The 21878-nt window shown below is 35.7% G+C and overlaps 1 protein-coding gene across 1 annotated transcript in view; it reads left to right on the top strand.

Moving 5' to 3' along the window:
* The window catches only part of CCDC141 (coiled-coil domain containing 141), a 95109-nt gene extending 74241 nt beyond the window's left edge, over positions 1-20868 (top strand). Inside the window, exons 22-29 of the mRNA XM_086465972.1 lie at positions 2454-2561; positions 3198-3281; positions 6820-7706; positions 9638-9810; positions 18350-18504; positions 18603-18732; positions 18829-18994; positions 20748-20868. Coding sequence (XP_086322098.1) covers positions 2454-2561; positions 3198-3281; positions 6820-7706; positions 9638-9810; positions 18350-18504; positions 18603-18732; positions 18829-18994; positions 20748-20868 — 1824 coding nt within the window. The remainder of the gene's footprint in view (positions 1-2453; positions 2562-3197; positions 3282-6819; positions 7707-9637; positions 9811-18349; positions 18505-18602; positions 18733-18828; positions 18995-20747) is intronic.
* Positions 20869-21878: the final 1010 nt, after the last annotated feature.

Raw genomic sequence — 21878 nt, 5'->3', positions numbered from 1 at the left:
ATTGTTCACTTTTCCATTACCTTAGGTAATAATTGTAATGAATCAATGAAGTGCTACTTGTTTGTGCACTAAATAGTCCTCGTAGGGTTTTCTTCTCAACTTCTTTCAGAACTGTTACTGCTTTCAAGTAACCTTTAGGGGAAAATGTAACAATTTCTTTGAGTATCTAGAAAAAAATTTTTTTTTTTTTTGTATTTCTTCTTCCCTTTGTACAGCAATATAGGTAACTGCAAGATCTATAAAATGCCAAATGACCTAGCTTGGCTTCCTATTGGAAGAATCACCCCAAAAACCAAGCTGTATTAAAATCAAAGTAATTTAAATTAGAAAAGCATGGCTTATAGCATAAATGTTAGAGAGCAACATTTTTAGTTTCATATTCTGATAAGCTTCTTTAAGTGTGATTAAGTATAATGTATCAACTAGGGAGGAATTATGGAAGACAGCTGAGAGGGCTAGATTACTGTAATAAAGACTCCATCTCCTCCACACCCCAGTCTCAAAGTAATATATGAAAAATCTCCCACATGCAGCAATAGCTGTTGGGCTTATTATTCTGTGAAGCTGGAACGGTTAAGATGCTTAAATATCCTACTGTTGCTGATGCTGAATGTTGTTTCACTTTTCTTTGATGGCATTATACTATAAAAACTGATGAATGCTCAAATTATCCATTAATACACTTAAAAGCAGTGAGAGAGGCCAAAAATACAAATGAGTTCAAAAGTTAGATCAATGGAAAGAAGGCTTTGCCTTGCTCTGTGACCACAAAGAAATTTCGATGTAAATGCCAATTAGGTTTTTCCAAGTTGTTCTCCCAATCCATATGTTACACAAATGCTGTTGTGTGCAGGACAGCAGCCCTAGGTCTGTAAGAACAGGGCTTGAACCTTTGCTTGATGTTGCTAGCTCAGCATAATATGGAACTATATATAAATAATTTTGCTAATTGTAAAGTTATCTTTCTTTAACAGAGTTGTTTGGAGAACACTTTTTTCACACAGGAACCACTCATAAAGTATTTATTATTTACTTTAAACTTTAATTTAGATAATTCTTTAAAAAAAGTTGATCAAAAGGAGTATTATGCAAAATTAATTTTCTGCAATAGAGAGTAGTTCTGCAACTTTTTTCAAATGAAAGTTGTTATTTTTTTATTATATGTAGTACTCTGAGATTTTAAAACTAGTATTCTTATTGAACATTTCCAGAATATCTCAATAGTTGTTGTCTGTATCTTATGAAGAATAAATAATTTGGCAAATTATCTACACAAACAGATGCCATGAGTATGGAAAGCTATGACTATGAATTCAGTTTCACTTCCTGTCATTTTTAAAGCATAACAAGTTAAGCAGAAATATTGGATTGCACAATCTTTCCTGATTTTACATAGCTGTTGAATGTCAGAATAAAACAACTCTTGGACTTTTCAAGTACAAAATTAAAGACTACTTTTTCTTCAGAAAAAAAAAAAATAGATTGAACAGATTACGTAGAATTTTTCACTTGTTCAATGCTAGAATGGAAAAATCATAACGCAGCATTTTCTTGTAAGAATTTATTTAGGACTGTAACTTTTGGCTGGACAGCTAAAGATGTAAAATACACAAAACTGTAACTATAAAACTTTTGGTTTTCCTTATGTTGTGCCACTGTGATGTTCTTTGAAATCTGTAGATTTCTTCTATGACAACTTTAAAAGATTCATGACATCTTCGTAAAATACAGTATGATTGTCCAGATTTCTGTTATGTAAGTACTTTATAACCAGTTGTGTAGCCTTTGAGGCTTAAGCTAGAGATAATTATTAACCAAAAAGAATAGTAAAGTAGCTGATCTAAAGTACAGTTAATTACATTCAGAGTAGTTATGGACTGTCCAGGTGGGAAGTCAGAGGAGAGAGGAAAACAAGAACAAATGCAAATTCTGCCTGGTTGTATTTTATGCTTAGAACACATTCTATCCTTTCCACTTTTTAGACAAATCTGAACATTCTAGAGACTCACAAATCTTTCTTTCCTCCCTAGAACTGTTTTCCTGAAAACCTGGGTTTTTTTCTGTCTTTGTTGTTTATCCTTTTTTTTTTTTTTCTTCTAATAGTGTCACTTCATTAATCCTTTATTTTCCCTCACTTGTGCTGGATACAAATTGGTTAATATTCCTCAGATTCTTGACCAATCACTCGAGTTCTTCAGTCTTTGTCGTCCTGTACTTTCCCTGCCTCATAAAAGATCCCATCAACTTTGAAAAATATTTGTCCTTACTTTTCTAGGTATGAATGAATCGGGTTTTGCTGCATATTTTTGCCATAAGCAATTTACATCTGTGCTGACGACAGATTTTAAATAAGATTTCACCTATTTTTGTTGTACTCTGTTGTACAGAGCATAAGTTTATGTGTAGCTATTCTATTGTGTATAAGCTTACGTAATTTTCTTTTGACATGGCAGAAAGATGAGTTTTCTGAAGAGTTGGTTACTGTTCAAAAAGAAGAAAGAAATGGTCAAGAAGCGTGTGAGGCTGTTATTAAAGACAAAGTAGAGGAACAAAAGCAGCAGGTTAGATTTTTTTTTTTTAATAATCTCTTTTTTCACTGGAAGTCTCTTTCTTAAAAGGCTTTGTGTATTTCTGGGAAGTTTCTTGCTTTTCAGTATTGAAGCCTCACTTAATATGGGTGTTACCAGTGTAGACTTGGTCATTTTCAATTTTTTTTTTTAATTACCCCTTTGCCTTCTATCCAATTCACATATCTTCCTTATGAATTTTATTTTTTTTAGCATTCTTTTTACTTGTCTGTGTATCTCTCTCTTTTTGAAAATAATATTGTTTTCATAACCCTTTACCAACTTTCCTTTGGTCCTATTTCCATAGTATTCTTTATGCAGGCATCTTTTTTGTGACCATTCCTCCTTCCTCAAGGCAGAACACATTCTGCTTTCTCCTTTATAATAAGACTTAAGGGAATATAGAAAGTAATAGAGGAGACTGTTGTTAATATTTCTCAGAGCCCTAATATTCATATAACCCCTAGAGACAAGCTATGAAAATACTTGATTTGTAAGTAATATGCTGTGAGAGAGAAGCCTCGTAACTCAGAATTTGAACTAAGTAACAGTGGAAATTATGGTTCTTTGTTGAATCATTAAGGTCTTCATCAAGAAAAAAAAAGAGGTTTTTAAACATTTGTCTTTCAGATGACATCAGGTAAATTGCTTACAAATTCAGAAAACATTACTGAGAAGAGAAACAATACTCTGTCTCCTACCAACACTAAACAGGTATCTGCTGTTCATGCTGTTTTTTGGGTTTTTTTTTAAAATCAAATTGATGGGCATTGTTGTGTACTCTCAAAGGAATTTTACTCCTTAATTGGTTGCTTCTCAAAAGTGATGGATATTGTTATAGATTGGTTGGCTTTGATTGCCTTCTCATTTACAAAAATCCAATGCAAAACAAGCACAGAATTGCTTCAGTTTTGCAACGCTGCGAATAACAGGAAAGCAGTCATGACAAAACCGTGATGGAACACAACTACAGCTGTCAACAGTTCAGTATGACATCATGTCATGAATAATCTGTCCTCTCGGTATGACACTATACATCAAATAAATAACAGAATTCATCATCAAATAGTCATGTTCACCGTCACTTCAAAACACTTAAGTTACATTTCAGTTGCCAAAATTCTGTGAAGCAGAGATCATGCATAAGTTCCAAAGTATGGATTGCACATTAAGGACAATGCATAAAAGGAAATTAGATAGTGAAAGACTGGGTATGCGTTTACATTGACAAAAATTCTAGCAGACAAGCATGTTTTATTCATGTATGTACAGTAGATGAATATGAAAGGTTCCAAATTGTCAATGAATAAACATAGTCTTAGAAATACAGGCAATACAAAACCAGACCTATGTTTTATGAGATTATTTCCTTTAGCTTAAAGAATATTGTGAAGCCTTGGGATCCTGGATGTAAATGTAAATAATTCACTGTGTGAAATATTCTGTTAAATTGGAGTGGATTGTAATATATATGAGTCTTTAGAAAGGTACATTGATAATTGATTTAGAGCTCTTAAATTTCCATTTTGCAAGCTGGTAACATAGACCAATACTACAAGACATTAGATTGAGATGTTTTGTATAAATTCAACTACTATTAATATTCCCTTCAGTTCAATACAGAATGTCCTGTAATCTGCTGATGAGCCAAAATTGAGCCCAGATTTCACTCAAAATTTTGTGACTGTTCAAAAGTGCTAACCTCAGGAGAATCACCTCACCCAGCAGATGTCCATAGGCCTATTTTCTGTTTTGTTAGACCACAGCTTTGTCAGTCCTCATTAGACTGTGCCTCCGCTGCCAAGGGGAGAACTCAAGGGTATGCGAAACAGCAAATATCAGATGTGAAGTATGGCAAATATGATGCCTCCCCCCTTTTCATCACTCCATACTTCACTTAAAGAAGTAGCAGGTTCCTCTCAGTAGAGCTTTTCTGTCTTCCATTTCCATCCTTTCTGAGGGAGGACCAGCCCCTTTTCTAGTGGGTCAGAGATCTCTAATTTTGTCTATGCTTCTGCAAGCTAGTTTTGCAGCATGAATTTTCTTCAGTAATAAATATCACCCTCTATAAACTGGCCTAGACCTTCTCATGGCACATTAATCCTCATGCTTGTTTGATCGCAAGTGGCACACCATGGCTGAAAGTCCTCGTGCTGCCAAAGCCTGTGTGACAACTTACTCACTGCCCACCTGCTGTTTTCCCCAGCATTTTCCACAGGGTCATTTTCCAGCAACCTCTGAAATAACTCTGTTCAATTCTGTGATCTCCAGATGAGATGACCATGAAACTGATAGCACATCCCTGCACTAAGATCCTAGATTAGCCACTGGAAGATTCCTACATTGTTGTGACCTTCCTCTACTTACCCAAATGTATGCCGCTCTGCGTACCTGTGCGTAAACTCCTCAATAGAATGAATCTGGACCATTGATTTCATTCAGACAGTAGAGACTGTCTCCTCAGAAATTTGACTTAAGTTTTTTAAATATACCTGCTCAGAATTTAACATTCTAAAGAACTTTTCAACTTCTTAATGTTTAATCAAATTTGGTTTATTAAATTTGTTAGTGCATGCCAGACCAAAACAGCCATTATTTGCTACTGAAGTGCCTGTTGAAGCTAGATTTAAGAAAGACTTGCAAATTTGGTCAGGCTTAACACTGAGTTACTTGGAACCACACTGATAAGGTTAAAAGAGCTGGGTGACAGTCAAATTTTGCAAACCCTAGAAAAATATATTGTATGAGTGTATTGGAACTAATTCCTAAAAATAACAATTTTTTTAGGGATAGTTTACAATTAATTAGAACCCAATAAAAAAAAAATTAAGTGCAGAAGGAAGAAGTCACTCAGCATTTATTATTTTCTGAGTAATTGGAAAGGGGCAAAATTGACACGGTTCACTAAATTGGAAGGTGAATTATAATTTACCATGTTTATATCCATGACATATTCATACTGAAAGACACTTTGAGGGTCAGAGTTCATCAAGCAATTAATACCCAAATTTGAACTTTGTCTTACAACTGAACTGAACGATTTAGTAAAATAGACACAGTAAAATCCCAACTTCCTTCCAGTCATTCATTCATGAATCACATGGCTTTGAAATAACAAATGTATTAACCTGGAAAAACATCTATATTAAAACTACCATATCTACAGAATCAGGGCACATGTGAATTTGTATTCCTTGTTTATACTTCTATTTTGTTAATTTTGTGCAATGATTATTGTGTTATATTTAAAGCAATAAAGCAAAAAGAAAGCCAAAAAGAATGTGCTGCTGCACTTTTGTACTGGATACTACCAGAGAGATCTGATTTGGAAAGCAACGGCACTCAGTGTATCACCCAATTGATTTGAGTGAACAGTTTATAGATGATAGAAAAGTTGCTCAGTAGATTACACATTTTTCTATAGAACTCAACAATGAAAGAATAGCATAAGAAAACATTATGAATGCCACTGCTGGAAGCCCTGGTAGAAATGAAATAAGCCTGAATATGTGATTACACGTTTATATAAAAATCAAGAGGCAGAGAAGTAATTAACAAATCAGATAGTGTCTTTGACGCTTTCCAATTAAAATTAATGCACTCGTGCCACATTCAGTTCTTTTTGAAACATGATGAGAGGGGTTTTTTCTTATTCTGGATCCAAGATAATATAAAAATAATTCTAACATTTTTTCTGTTAATGTTTGGGCAAGATCTTGAAACAGCTGGCAAAAAAAGGAGGGAAACACAAAAATGCTTGGAAAATGTATCAAAGATGTTGATTTAATTCTGTAACTCTTTCTCAACAAATCAAAGTCCAGTAACTTGGCTGTTAACATATTTTTATTTCTATGTAACTGATTCTCATTTAGATGTAATTAGGCCACCTCCTCCTGCAAATTCCCCTTGCAAATAGTCTTATAAACAGCACCAACAGGAAATCCACAGGTTATTCTTTGTTTATAGAAAGAGGTACTTTTTCTTTCATTGTTACTGTTACAATAAATGTCCGGATATAAATACTATAATATCTGCTAGAATGTACCCAAAGAGTTTGAAATGGCAGTTAGCTGCTGCAAAATTTTCTGATGAATTACCCTGCTTCCCAGAATACATTAAGCTTAATTAGAAGTATTTTAAATATTGTTGCTAGCATGAAAAGGGGATGTATAGAATAACTCCTTCTCCCTCTGTTTTTCTTCTTCTTTCCCTTCTTTTCTTTCCTGTCTTTTCTTTCCCATCCTAACTTAAGGAGAGGAATAAATTGGCTGATATTCCAATCATCTGTCCAGCTGGTGAGGATCTTGTTTCACAGGATACAGAGCTGTCATCTTCAGCCAAAGAGGATAGTTTACAGGCTGAATTCCTGGCAGAAGAAATGCCCTCTGGAGATGAATATGAGTGTATATCACCTGATGATATCTCTTTGCCACCGCTTTCTGAGACACCAGAATCCAACCTCTTGCATTCTGAAGCAGAGCTAGAAGAGCAGTGCTGTTGTAGTTCTCATAGCCTGCATGTCAGTTCCTATAGCTTGCAAATGCAGAAAACCACTAGTAATAAAAAAGTGATGGAAGCATCTGATCTTTTAACAAACTCTGCTTACGCTGATGCTACAAACAATAGAATGAAAAGCCCATCAGATCAGTTTGAGAAGTTTTGTATCTCTTCAACAGATTCTGGTCCAAAAGTCAGAGCAGTATCTCCTTTGACTTGTAGCTTACAAGGAATATCCGAAGCTAGCACTGCATCCTGCACTATAAATGCCAAACCAGTATATAGCATGACGAGTGAAGTGTGCAAAACACATTTGCAACACCTTGAACTTCATAAAAACATGGCAGAAACACAAGAACAATTGCATGACTTGAATAACTGTACTAAAACCCAGGACAGGCTGCATGCTTTGCCTGATACATTCTCAGGTTTTGTGTTTCAATCAGACACCACCAGAAGCTGTCAGAGGCAGATGGTCACCCGAGAAGAGATTAAAAGTTCATCAGAAAGGAACAGCATGGCCAGCCTAACTGGACAGGCGCCTAACTTCTCCCAGCTTCTGTCTAACAAAACGGTCATGGAAGGTTCTCCAGTAACTTTGGAAGTAGAAGTAACAGGATTCCCAGAGCCTACACTGACATGGTGGGTAGCTTATAATGAGAAGTAGTAAATAAATATCTGTAGCAAGATTCTTATAACCAAATTAATTATAGACCAGAATAAATGGCTTGTATCCTCTCTACTGCACACTTCTGCATGATTCCCACCTTCAAAATTGCTTTTGACAATTAACCTACTTGAAATAATCTATCTGTACTTAATTTTACGAATAAGGAGAGCATCAAACTACTGCAAGCATACCCTGTGTTTTTTAAGCAGACACGTCTCATAGTTCTTATATTCTGGAATATGATATTCCACTTATTCAGTATTTTCTTGAAAAAAATGTACACTCCAGATTTACCATAAGTAAATTCACCTGCATTTTCTCAGGTTCTTGGCCTGATGACATATGGATGGACAGAGACATACACACGCATGCATGCTAAAATATTTATATAGCCACTGCATAAAAATAGACATACATTTATATATATATGAGAGTCAGTTGTCGAAAACTAGAGAGAGGTTACAGGTTAAAAAAATCCACCTAAATGTCTACACTAAGAGAATCAGTTTTACATTATATATTTGTGTGCACTCTCTATCTCTCTGAATTGCTGTATGTCTAATTAGATTGCTTTATACAGCGCTTGTGAGAAATACAGATGATGCAACATAAACATCTTCTAAGATGACTTTTTAGAAATTCTCTGCTAAAGGGAATAGGGACTGAAAGGGGCAGGATTTCAAGACTTTGGTTGTAGTCCTCTATGTGTTGGCATATTTTCCTCAAGTTTTACCTCACTTGCCATTTCTCCACTTACTGCATTAGGCTCTCACAATGGAGGCCTTTCTTTTAACGTATTAAAATTAGATATGCCTCTTACTGGAAACGTATTGATGTTAAGATTATTATTACACATGTAAAGAAATAAGCAAACTGTAAGCTTCTAGTAAGCTGAATTTTCTTCTATGGCACTGAAAAAATTACTGGACACTGCAAACTTAGTGCTATACTGTGTTGGTATCAATAAAGTTACTTTGTTTTAAATCCTAGTATTCTACACTTTGAGATGTATTCTTGGTGAAACAAGAGGTACCTTCTGTTCTGTTTTATCGCAAGAAAGCATTAATTTTAGCTCAAAAATATATACACTGTTGATATATGGTCTTTTTAAAAAAATAACATTGAACTGAAAGCATTTTGCAAATTAGAAATTTATGAAAACAGAAAAAAATGTGGGGTTTTTATTAAGTTAAAAATTCACCTATACTATATATTTTGTGCTGATACAGACATTTTATTGGATATACATGTGGAAAAGCATTTCTGTGTTCATGTTAAGTTAAATGTAACTTATGCTGAAATATCACGAGGCAAGAGCCAGAATTTTCCCTCACTTCCAACAAGTAAATCAGGAGTCTATACCAATACATGGTGACAGATCCTCAAGTGTTAGAATATGACATATTGTTCAACCCTGCTTGATGATGTGAACTTAGTAAATGTTAAGTGGGCTGGGATGGAGGAACAGGTCCTTGACTGTTCTTTATACTGAAGACACAAGTTCACAAACTTTGTATGTTGCTTATGCATCTTGAGAGCCTATTCGTGAGTTGACTGTGGATTGACTTAACACCTTACCAGCAAAAATATTTCAGGACAGAACTGAGGGCCCAGGCCTTCATGCTACTCTCTCCAATAGTACACGAAGATAACTGTGACTTGTCCATTGAAAACCATTTTCAGAACCACATTTTCTAGCATTAAGAATGTGTTCTCCAGCAATTTGAATTTTTCAACTATTCATCCATATTTGCATATAACTTTAAAACTGATCAACGAGAGCACAGTAGTGAGCACTAACTCTTGCTGTCAATGTGGTGTTATATAGGATGACTGAATTTGCAAAGTTCTGCTTGGCATACAGTGATATAAATCTGACTTGAAAATTGACTCTCTGCTTCAGGTACAAGAAGGGAGAGAAACTGACTGCAGATGAGCACTTAAAGCTTTTACAAAAGGAGACAAAGCATACTTTGTTCATTCAGAAGGTGTGTGATAAAGATGCTGGCCTCTATGTTGTTCGGGCTAAAAATTTGAACGGCACTATATCATCAAGTGCTATTCTCCACGTGAAAGGTAACAGGCCACCTATTGCAAGAATAGACTGGATAATGCTGTGTGTCATCTATATTAGCGTATCACTAATGTACTGGCTATTCACTAAATATGTACAATATTGACTGCAACGGACTTAATTCTCACATGCTAAGACAACATTAAATTTATTTTCTTACACTGCATCTTTCACAGTCTGTACCAAACCACTTTTATGTCATACTCGATATATTGCTTGTTTCTTTAATACCAGTATTGCGTGCTTATTTTCCTTTCTCGTAGTGATGTTGAGACAAAAATGTTACAAAGATTTTTCTAGGATCTGAGGCATAGTTTTGCTTTCTAAAAATGTTGGCATTACAAAGTGTTGGAAAAAGTTTTGAAGGTTATAGGTGTTAAATGTCAAAATACACCCAGGTACAGTGCTCAGATCAATGTATATTTTATGATACACTTTTTTGGGGGAGTGGGTGTGGAGGGAGTTGTTTTTAAACATTGAATATATTCTTTTCAAACAGTGTTTTTATATACTTTTTAAAAAATTTTATTTGTAGGATAAAACTTCTTGATAAAGAAATCATAACATTCATAATTGCACTGTCATAGATTAGATCTGTTTCAGCCCAGTAGGCAGCTGCAGTAGTTTCAGTAGAGTTGTGATTGCACTACAAAAATTTGACCCAGAATCATCAGGATTTGTGTAAGTGGCACTTAGCATACAGTAATCAAAAACCCCAAAGGTTTACAAAATGAGACGTTGCAACATGCCAGTTTGCTTAGGTAGATGCTTATGATACTTCCTGTCTTCTTATAAAATTAAAAATAGAAATATTTCTGATAATCCATGAAATTGTTACTATAAGACAAGAAAGATAATAGTTTATGAAGTGAGCATTTGTGCATGTTTAAAAATAACACATTGATTTCCAACAGAATCAACCAAATTGAGGAAATACTCAAAAATGTATTCACACCAAAAAAGAAATTTATTTCAGTCAAATAGAACTCTCCCACAACTTGAAAGTGGTAAATCGAATCCAGAACTTTGTTCACCTACATATGACGTTTCATTCTTGAGAAGGACAACCACAAATATTATTTTTTTGTTAAAGTAGTAATAATTTGTTTAAATACTTGATAACAATGATATGCCAGTAGAAGATTTCATTTATAAATCCTCCAGTGTAACCTCGTCCTTTAGCTGCAGTATTTGTTGTATTCGTACAGTAAAAACAATTGACGAACAGCTACGTGATTTTTTTTCCTGCATCTTTGATTTGCAGCTTTGATTACAACTGCATTGTATGGAAAATTTATAGAGAGGAAATATTTACTTTCTCTTGAATAGTTTGCCAAAATGAAGTAAGTCTCTTACTGTGTAGCATGTTATGAGCAGAATATAGATTGCAAGTATCTGGCGGGTCAGTGAGCTTAAAGCCTGATGTTTTGATATTTTGGCCCAGTGACTGCACCTTTATTAAAATTCCTGTACTTTGAAACAGGAGAAGTTCTCAAAGGAATATGACCTTACAGCAATATGAGAGGGAGCAGGAGGAGGAGGTGGTAAGCAGATGAGAGAACAAAGTCAATTCTAACTAAAATTGGTATTACCCTTAATGAACAATTTCTAATTTCAATCATCTCCTGAAAAATGTTGATTCATAATAATTCTCTCAGGTATAGAAATCACTTATTTTCCTAAAGTGTATTTTCCAGTTCATGATCAAACTAGTTTCTATAATTAGTATGATTTTGAATGTTTCAATTTTCATAAAAGGAAAATTCAGTTTAGTGGTTTTGTGCCCTTGTGAATTTATGTATAGTTGTTATAAACATACAGCAAAGAATCTATGGGAGCAAGCTGAGCTGCATAAGTGGTACATTAAGCAATGTTGTGGTAAGAACAAACCAAAATGCCTCTCCTACATGCTGTAAGGTTTTGCCTGCTGCAGAGCTGCCAGTGCTTGATAACTTTATTCAGTTCATGCACATTCTCTATTTGAAAACGGGTCTTCTAGGTGATGGCTGCCCTTCAATCCTCTGTTTTTACTGAGAGTTGCCATCATTCAAAATTTAAAAGTAATCATGGATGTTCTTTTGACATGTTCTAAGTAACTTCATATAATACTTGGGTGACTTTTTCCCGCATTTTTACCTTCAGTATTGAGGCTGAGTATATGCACACATAAAAACCAGGAGTGAAAGCAGAGATATTCTCTTTCCTCTTCGGCCTTGCCTCTGCCAGAATTAGCCCTTTGAATTAAGCATTAGCTGCTGTAAGGCCTGTGACAGAAAGAGTCATTGTAGCTCTACAGATGCTGGCCTCAAAGCTCCATCTACATTTTAACTTCATCTTGAAAACTATGGAAAGTTCAGTACTAGAATGATCATTGTTCTGTCTCTTTTATACGGCCAGTGTGTGAGTTCAGAGATATGCATTTGACTCCTTTGGGTGGAGGAGAGCCATTTGTTGAGCTAAACAACTCTGCAAGGTGAGTCTCTGTCCTTCAGAAAGCAAGGCTAGAGCTAGAATTCCAGCCCTGCTTGGAAAAATTTGTCCCAAATTCACTTGTAGTTCTACGAAAGCAGGAGACAAAAATGTGAAGTTTTCATCATGTCATAGAGCAGGAATCGGATATAGCTTGGATCTAGACTTGTAGCTGGATCTGATTGCTTGCTGGCACTTACAGAAAGACTTCTCACTAGTTACGATAATCAGCTCTATGAGTTAAAAAGGCATCGGACACAGAACTACTGGAGGAGTGTACATAGATTATGGGAGCAAATTCTTTTCCCTCCCTCGTAACACTTCCTGACGTACATCCAGGCTCCTAGGGTATTACAACGGAGCAGACATGCAGACCTTTTCCCTCATACACATTTGCAGTAAATCTTCATTAAATCTTCTTAAATGTTAACTTCATCTAACAGGATTTAGAATAAGTGGAGAAGACCTCAGTTACTTGCTTTACCTGAGATTTGACAGCCAGTTTACAAAAGGTCAGTTTACAACACCAGTTTACAAAATTGTGTGAGAGTAAGAGATGCAGCTTTGATTCCAAGTGGGGTTTATTCCAACTTCTTATTAACATTATTTAGAAGCTAGCCAGTGATGTAGCCTTTTATTGGAGTTTGGTTTACACCCTCAGTTCCAAGCATAACAAGGACTGTCATCTTTTCTCTAAGAGGGGAGGAGTTAAAGAGAAGTTTCAGAGAGAGAATTTTATTCCAACATTTACAAATATGTGCTGTGTATATCTATGAATAAACACATTCTGCCTTTAGTAAAATTCTGAGTATGTATTATGCTGCAAATGTCTCATCAAGTATACTTATATTTTGCTTATACTTATATTATACTTAAAATGTCACGGTCCACTCAGTGGACTCGTGATGCCCCCTTAGCAGAAAAACATTTTAGATCAATACAATGCTTATCCATTTTTGTCTTTTTTCATCATATTTTGAAAGTACTATTCGTAGTTCATGTACTCAATAAGATATAAAAATAGTTTATCTTAATGGACTTTTTAAGGCATTGCTATTTGAGACTTGATTTGGGATTATATGCCCCAGGAGGGCTTTCCAGATGAGGAAACTGTGTGGAAATGATGCCTCTGTAACTGTTCACTGCTATGATGTAGTGTTAAAACAGCAGCCGTGCTCAATTTTATTGGCTGGAGAAGGTCATTTTCAAGTGACTTCTATCTGGAAAGTCACTAAAGGAAACCTGAGTTCTGCCCACAAAACTACAAAAGACTGGTAGTGAAATGCCACACTTGGTGAGCTTAGCATTAATTTTCCAGCTTGAACCATAAATGCCTGTTGTAACGGACGAATTAGGTAGCCCAGATTTCAACAGAGCCTCACAGAAAAAAGATGTCAAGTGTGATCTTGTCTCCAACCATGCCAAGACAAAATATAATTATTCCACTGGGAAAGGGTAGATTAATGCAGAGTTCTTTGCACACCCTGATTAAAATTATATGGGTTTAAAGTTTATATGGAAGATCACGATAGATTCCCTGTCACCTAGGGAAACCAGCTGCCTTTATAAGGAAAGTGCACCTCAGTTTTACTATTCACTTCAAAAGCAGCTGAAGTGGCTTATGATCTGCCAAAACATCCACTTTCATTTTTACTCAAAGTAAGCTTCCTACTACTGGATTAAATCCTGGAATTGACTTCCTATTCAAATGTTAAACAAGATCTTTCCAGTTTGACTGGTGAAAAGAAGGTGAGATGCAAACGAATCCAACTTTTAAAATCTAAGTACATTATTTTCAAGAGTACGCACAAGTATGACATTCATGTTATTGCTATATAACAGACACTGTGAAATAATAACAGGTCAAAACAAACACCGTGTCACTTCTGAAAATGTCATTTTTGAAATATCAGATATTATAATTATTAATTGCAAAAAGGTATAAATAGAAGGCCAGAAATTGCCTTAGTACATCTGTAGATTTTAATAAATCGTTGTAGAAGTATGTAGTCTCTTTGTTCATTAAACCTTTCCTCTGAGAATTTGAACAGTTCTGTGAATTTTAAATGAAGAAAACTTGATTTTATGAGTATGGTATTGCATTTGCTTTAGATCAGGAATAGTTTTAAACACACAGTTTTTAATGCATGTGGACAGCAGCCACATTTTTAATTGCTGCAAGAAACAAGATTTTAAAAGAGACAGAGATTAGAGATACCAGATACATAGCAGGATACTGAAAGTCTCCTGGTTTTAGTGCTTTGCTATACAAACAAAGGCATAATCAATGCTGATTACTGCTGTGTTACACTGTATTTAAGGACTCTCAATGAATGCTCAAAAATTTTCCCTGGAAAATTCCTGCTTTTTTCTGTTCAGATAATCTCAAAAAACCCCACAAAAAACCAGAGTAACAGTGAAGTAGTCTTTTGATACACTAGTATTTCTCTGAAAGAAAACGACACCCATTCTGTTTCAGCAATAATTTCAATGTACTGCTTTCCTCCTCTTTTTTTTTTTTTTTTTTTTTTCCAAGTCATTCATGTTGTACATGTTTCACTTCCTCCTTTTTTAATCATACTGTAGAAGCAGGGAATACCTCTAGGTGTTTTCTATTGTTCTGGTTCTGCTACTTTCTATTCTGCTGGGTTTCCCTCATCACAGTCACAGTTTTGAACCTATAGTTACTTCAAGACCCCAAAATGTCTACACCTTCCTGATTGCTCTCTTAAAGAGCAGATTTAAATCTTGATCTCTCTTGCCTTACAACACTATTAGTCTCAGGCATATTACTAAGCTAACCTCCCCTCCTCCTTCCCCTTATGCAGACACCAGTTAAGAAAGTAAGTGGTGAATGAGATTGCCTGACTACAAGATGTGGAGTTGTGTGAAGGAGTATTTACACAAGGTGTGTAAGTTTGGAGGAGAAAGGGATTAATTATTTTCATTTTTGAAAAGCAGCAGCCAGTCTAAGAGCTCAGGTATGAGTCAGTAGGCAAAGGAGCGATGAGGCATCCCCCTCATCTGGCTGGAATCAGATGGCTTTGGATCAGATGTGTCTGGAGCTGCAATGGAGAAGGTGACTTCCTCCCAAATGACTGGTAAGGTATGACTTTTTTGGGACCTTTATCTGGAGACTTTGTTAGGGTAAGCTAGTAATTTTTGTGTGTATATATCTTTCATGGCTCAGAGGAGATATGTCTTTAACAATTACTGCTCAGACTTCCTTTAATGAGGCTACACGATGGTATGCAAGGAGATAGTGGATATTTCAGATCAACTCGGTTATGAGATAATAAAATTATCTGAATAGTGCTTAATGAAATTCCTTCTGATTGTGTTAGGACCTTGACTGAGACAAAATCTCTAAGCAATAAAACGTAGTGTCTTAATTTAGAGCAATGTGAGAATCTAAAGTCTCTGAGCAGCACGTGTGTGGTGTGAATCTCAGTCGAGCCTAAATTTTTTGAGAAGATAGGGGGAAGTTGATAAATATCACATTTCAAGACATTAGAGACTGGAAATTACATGCCCAAAGTAAACAGATTAAGAATAACTGTGAAGCAAAGTAATAAAAAATGGCTGCTCAAAACAGTTTGGCTTGACCTGGTACTAACTATGTGTGAGAGAGACTTGGGGAAGGGGTGAAAGCCGTGTGATAAAGCCAGATACAGGTGATCTCTCCACCTGCAGTTTTTGCATTGCTTCACACCGCTGAGTTTTTCATGCTGGTTCCCCAGGTTGCGGCAGAACTCTACTGGTTCCTGCAAATACCTTACGCGATAAGTAATATTTGACAAACCTCTTTTCTGAAGCCATCAGAGTGGGATTTCACCTGAAATGTTTTCCGTCCATGATGCAGGAAAACAAATCTGTTCCTTCTAACCTTTGTGGTTCATGTGATGTCCAACCAAGAAAACATTTTTGACAAGTTGTCTTAGCTCCTTCTGACATTTCCTTATGATATCATAGGAAAACTATTGGTGAAATATAACCATCCATTCTACTTTGAAGGTTGCTGTCAGAAGATGAACTCTTTTACAGCAGACTTTGTCTCCCTGTTGAATTCTAGCCTGTGCCTTACAGAGTTGTAATAACTGTTACTTTATGGTTTTCTTTGCATATGCTTTTCCCTTCGCTCTCTAGAAACTGGACATTTTGGTTTTTATGTTTTTCTGATTTACTGATATGAATCAAGATGGGGTCCTGTCATTATCACCATTCCACTCAGATATATATATATATATCTATCTTTTTTTTAATGGTAAAAACCATGCTGGTATGACATGCAGCATGACTTCACAAGGTAATACAAACTACACAAGTAATGGAATCCGGCCAAAAATATCACAAGGAGCGGCTTAGGCCCACTTAACATTTTCCACCGGAATACAAGCTAATCATGCACTGTTTGTGACATTGCCAACTGCCTGCAAAGAGAAGGCAGGGTGTAAGCTTGGTTCTCTTGCTTGAAGTGAAGCTCCAGATCCCAAGTTTCTGTGCTTCAGGTGCATGCAATGCACATGCTAACTTTCAACAGCTGAGAACTGAGTTGTTTGAGCTACTGGGACTGGCTAATACAGATCATAGGGTAGCAAGAGTATGAGAGAGTAAAACTCATATAATTCTGCTCTATATGGTGGCCACCGTCCTATAGTACCTGGGAAGAATGTAAAAGCAGCTAAACTTGAAAGCTTATTGTAAATAAGAGCTCACTTAAGCAGTGGGTAAGGGTAAAATGCCTGCCTCACCATGCTGACAGTCCCACATTTGGCAAACAGCCATGGGCTCAGTATATTTGGTTTAAGTTGCTAGGCACCTTTGTGAGATAGGCTTATTTTTGGTTCATGATATCATAAAGAAAAATTTTTTGTCCTAAAACAGTGGAGTAATGCTGGCATAATTTCAAGCTCTCTTATTTATCATACTTTTCAATAACTTTCTGTTTCTGAGAAGACTGGTGATAACTTTTGTTAGATATTATGGACACACAGTGCAATTTCGAGTAAAGAGGATCAAGACAGTTTTTATGTAATAGGAATGCAGAATGCTCATATTTGTTGTAGTATATGTCTTTGTGTGTGCTTCTGTGTGTTGACATCTGCTGCTTTGGATTCCCTGTGTCAAGCATACTTTGAGTTCTGAGGTTGCCATACTTTTTACTCTGGCCCTTGAGGTGGAATGCAAGTGGAACCTCAGGTAGTAGTGCAGTAAATCCAGCTTTACAGCTCATTAAGTTACATGTCACATGAAGCAATGCTTTGATTCAGTGCAAACTGATGCTGCTGATTGAAATTTCTTCACATAATTTTGATGGGTTCTTTTGTATTAACTAGGCCTTGTACTGGCTCAGCTGTCATCTGTCCTCCCACAGTTGGCATGAAGCCAGCACAAATTCAATCTCATGTGCTCTGGTTACTGCAGCAGAAATGCAGTTATTTGCCTATCCTTGATCTGAATCAGATTTGTACTGGATGATCTGGTAGTGTATGGTTTCAGTATTAATAATGGCCAAAATAATGATCTTGATCAAAGTGGTACAGAGGCCACATTCTGGCCTTTATTATTGTTGCAAATATAGATTAATCTTTTTTAGTTTTTTCAATAACCTTTTCTTCTTACTAGATAAATAAGGGAAAAAAGTGAAGAAAGAGCATGATGTGCAACAATGCACTAAATGCAGAAGTTTGCTCTCTTCACTGTGTAACTTTAAATTTGTGGTAGAATATTTACTCTTCCACCATCACTGAAACACAGTAATCCACGTAGACTTGCCTACTACCTACACAAAGAACATGATCCTTTAACATTACCATGGAACTAATATCACTATGCCGATGCACGAAATTCTTGGGTACTTAATATCCATGTATTTCAACAAACTTTTTGTTGTATAGATAAATGATGTCTGCCTACTCACTGTCTTGCAAACAAGTTATCCTGAGTTCCAGGCATCAATAAAGGTTCTCTTTGTCATACAATATAGTGAACTCTATAGTTACAAGAATGGATTTTTTTCTTCAGCTGCTTTAGTTATGCATTTTTAAAATACAGTGAGTAATTTTTTTTCAGTGCAAGGAAAACAGCCAAACTTCATACAAAGATTTGGACATACAACTGTACAAGAGGGAGAAGATTTAATCCTGCATTGCACTATAGACGGAAAGCCCAAACCACGTGTCTGTTGGATGAAAGATGATATCCAAGTGGTATCTGGAGACATCAGTGTATGTTCTGATGTTCTTGAAATATTTCTTGGGAGAAAGATAATACATTTTGCTTTATGCTACTAATAATCTCCTATGTGCTTTCTATTGTTTTACAGATTGAGAAATTAGGAGATACCTATTACCTTTTAAAAAGAAATGTAGTCCTTGCTGATACTGGGAAATATATCTGTGTTGCCAGCAATGAAATGGGAAAGGCACACTGCTCTGCTTTTGTAACAGTGACAGGTGATTCATCCTGCCAGCTGCATGCTTTTGGGTATGTTGTGGCCATATTAAATAAGCACCTTGTTGCCACTTACTAACGTACGTGTTTTGTTTCAGAGAAAAATAAAACTCCAGAAATTTCCACTGTGACTCAGGCTAAATCAGAATGGGAAGATGGGTACTTTTCAGAAGAAATGAATGTCACCACAACTAAGCTAGTACATGCCCACGACACACATTGTGTGCGAGATCAAAGGCTGGTGGCTAAACATCTCCCAGTAAGGTAACTTGCATCTTAATCTTTGCTACATCTTGTAATACTCAAGCAGGAATAAGTACCTTAATTTACAAAGCACGCACCAAACACTCTTCCTAATCCTATGAATTTTAGCATAATATAAATGAAGTGCATAATGTGTGACTGCTTTTTACACTTAATTCTTCTTCAGAAGATAAGAATTTCTGTTAGATGAAAGACCTTGTAATACAATAGAAAATTTGGTTTGTACAATATAAGGTATTTAGTTTAGTGAAATAATTTTTTAAAATCTAGGTATCTTAACCTAGGTATTAATGTAAGATTGAACAACTCAAAGACACAAAGTATTCCAGAAGTTTAAATTGAACCACGTGAACATGAAATTTAAATAACAGAATATGTTAACAAAGTTTTGTACTACTTAAGCATCTTATTAAAAGAATAAGTAGCAGTTCTAATAGCACAGGAACAGTCATTGTTCATTAATTCATTAAAGATGACAAAACTTCCCACTGTGCAATTTCAGAAGATTAAATGAGATACATGAAGTCATTAGCCCTTGTGGTGACTTCCTGCACAAGGTTAAATCTTGCCTCCTTGAATTTAGGCTCTGATATGCTACTGTAGTTTATGGTGCTAGAACTGCCTGTCTTTTGAGTAATGTAGTCAGCAATGAGACAGTTTTTATACTCTGTGACCGTAACGAATGAGGTTTACTACTAGTTCACTGTTTCACTGGAAACATCAGATAAGATGAGGTAACATAGAGATGTAGGTGTGGGTTAGGAAGAGGTGGTGCACATAAAAATAAGACTTGTTATGAGAGGTTTTAAACAGAAAATACCTGAACAATTCTATTGATAGTATTTATTACACAACTCTGAAATTGGTAAGACAGTTTTACGGTGAAAAGCTGTTTTCATGATAATACAGTAAAATAGCTTTCTTTCTGGTAGGTATGTGGAGCAATGCAACAGAAATGAGGCCTCAGGACTCTGATGGCTTTAAAGAAGTGAAGGTTAACATGACCTGGGAAAGTGGTTGAGAATCTGTGGGATTGCTGTCAGACTAGTCTTTCACAGTCTGCTCAAAATGTTAAGTTTACGCTGGTTACATAAAAAAGCGTTTGTTGCCTGAAAGTGTCTGAATACTTTCTGAACCTTTCATACATATTAAATTCTATGGTAAAAAGACATAGAAAAAAGAAAGAGCATTGTTCTTTTTTCTTGAAGTTCCTGAGATTTGTCTATCCAGAGCAACATAAAAAAAGGAAAGGAAAATTATTTCATATGCTTATTCAAAAGCTGTATTCATTTCATCATAAGCTGCCTGCACACGTTGCCTCATGTCCAGCTGGTCAAACGTTGATCCCTTATACTTTGTTCAGCTTTTTTTCTGCATTGCTATATTCCAAAGCAAAAAAAAAAAAAAAACAAATGCAAGATCATGTTAATTTCACTCAGGGCATATAGAGAATTTAGTATGACTGAAACATGATATGGAGCATACAGGAAGGTAAAATTTCTCCTCATTTATCTCATATTTTCTGTTCTTTATAACTAAAGGGCCCTCTGGTTACTTGTTATTGTCAGTAAGATGAGTTTTAGGATATTTTATGTTCTTCTGGAATCACTCTTTATTTGTTCTCTGATCTCGTATTGTCTCAAGACCACAGAGAACAGTCTATGCAAACCACCACAGTATTGCTTATGAAAGGGAATGTTTTAGCTGCCACCATTAAAAATATAGGCAATATTAACTGACTTTTTTTAAACAGGTTTAAAGAGAAACTCTGGCTTCAAGGAGTGTATCTTGAATTTGAGAGGCCACAAGAGATTAGCCTGTATTTGGAACATGGTCCTGCTCTTCTCCTGCTGCTACAGAGAATCAGAAGATAGACTGAACTGCAAGATGCCTGATTCATGAGGGTGTTCATGTTGTTTGCTGTGTCCATTAGTAGATATTGGCCACGGTTGAGGAGATGAATCTTCGAGTGCTATTCTATTTGCATCTAGGTTACAATTTGTATTTGGTTTCCTTATAAATAAATCATTCATAACATTCACCTGTGCACAGCATTTATCAGTCAATGATTTCCAATTTGTTGGAGTTTTGTTCTGGTTTGTTGGACAAATGTAATAGATGATGATGATGGAAAAAAAGACATTAACTTTTAAAATTGTAGAACTCCTTGGTGATTCACCAGTACTCACTGTTTTATTCTTCTACAAATTCCATCAATACCATTAATTCCATTAATAGTTGTTCCCACTAGCTTATGTAGAGAATTCAGACACAAACGAAAGAGGACTTAAAACAAAGTGAGTTTATAACTACAGAATTCTCCAGTTTATTAAATACAGTGCGCATTACCTTATTTCTAACAGTTTTGAAACATTTTGAGGAGGCTGGGCATCAAAAGGAGTGGTAACTAATAATAGCAAACCTTGTCTAATGCATGCTTAGTACCAAGAATGTCTTCAGGGAAAAGAAAGTCTCTTTAAGGCAGCATAATGGAAAAGTCTTCCACTACATTTCTTCTGCTTTCAGGACTGGATTAGTGTGAGAAAGCAGTCCATTTCCAGTTGATGCAAGTCATTACAGTCCAAAGGAGTGGACTATGAAGTGATATCCACTCTAGCTTCAAAGCACATCCTTAATTTAGCCAAGGACTTCCCAATGATAGAATTCCTCAAGACCCACTGCATCCATTCAGGATATAAAGAAAACTTGAACTGAAATTGAATCTTTCATATTGTAGGGCAGTCATTAGCATGATGAATTTTTTGTCTCCGCCTCTTGAATTCAGATTCTAGCTGTGTTTTTCACTCCACTGCTAAGCTCCTTGCAGAGAAAGAGGACAACTTTCGTAGTGTCATCCATTTTCAGCATTGAAAAAAATAGTTCA

This window comes from Leptosomus discolor, chromosome 5 (genome assembly GCF_034619465.1).
Source record: "Leptosomus discolor isolate bLepDis1 chromosome 5, bLepDis1.hap2, whole genome shotgun sequence".
Lineage (NCBI taxonomy): Eukaryota > Metazoa > Chordata > Aves > Leptosomiformes > Leptosomidae > Leptosomus > Leptosomus discolor.
This window is presented reverse-complemented; position numbering and strand designations above follow the sequence as displayed.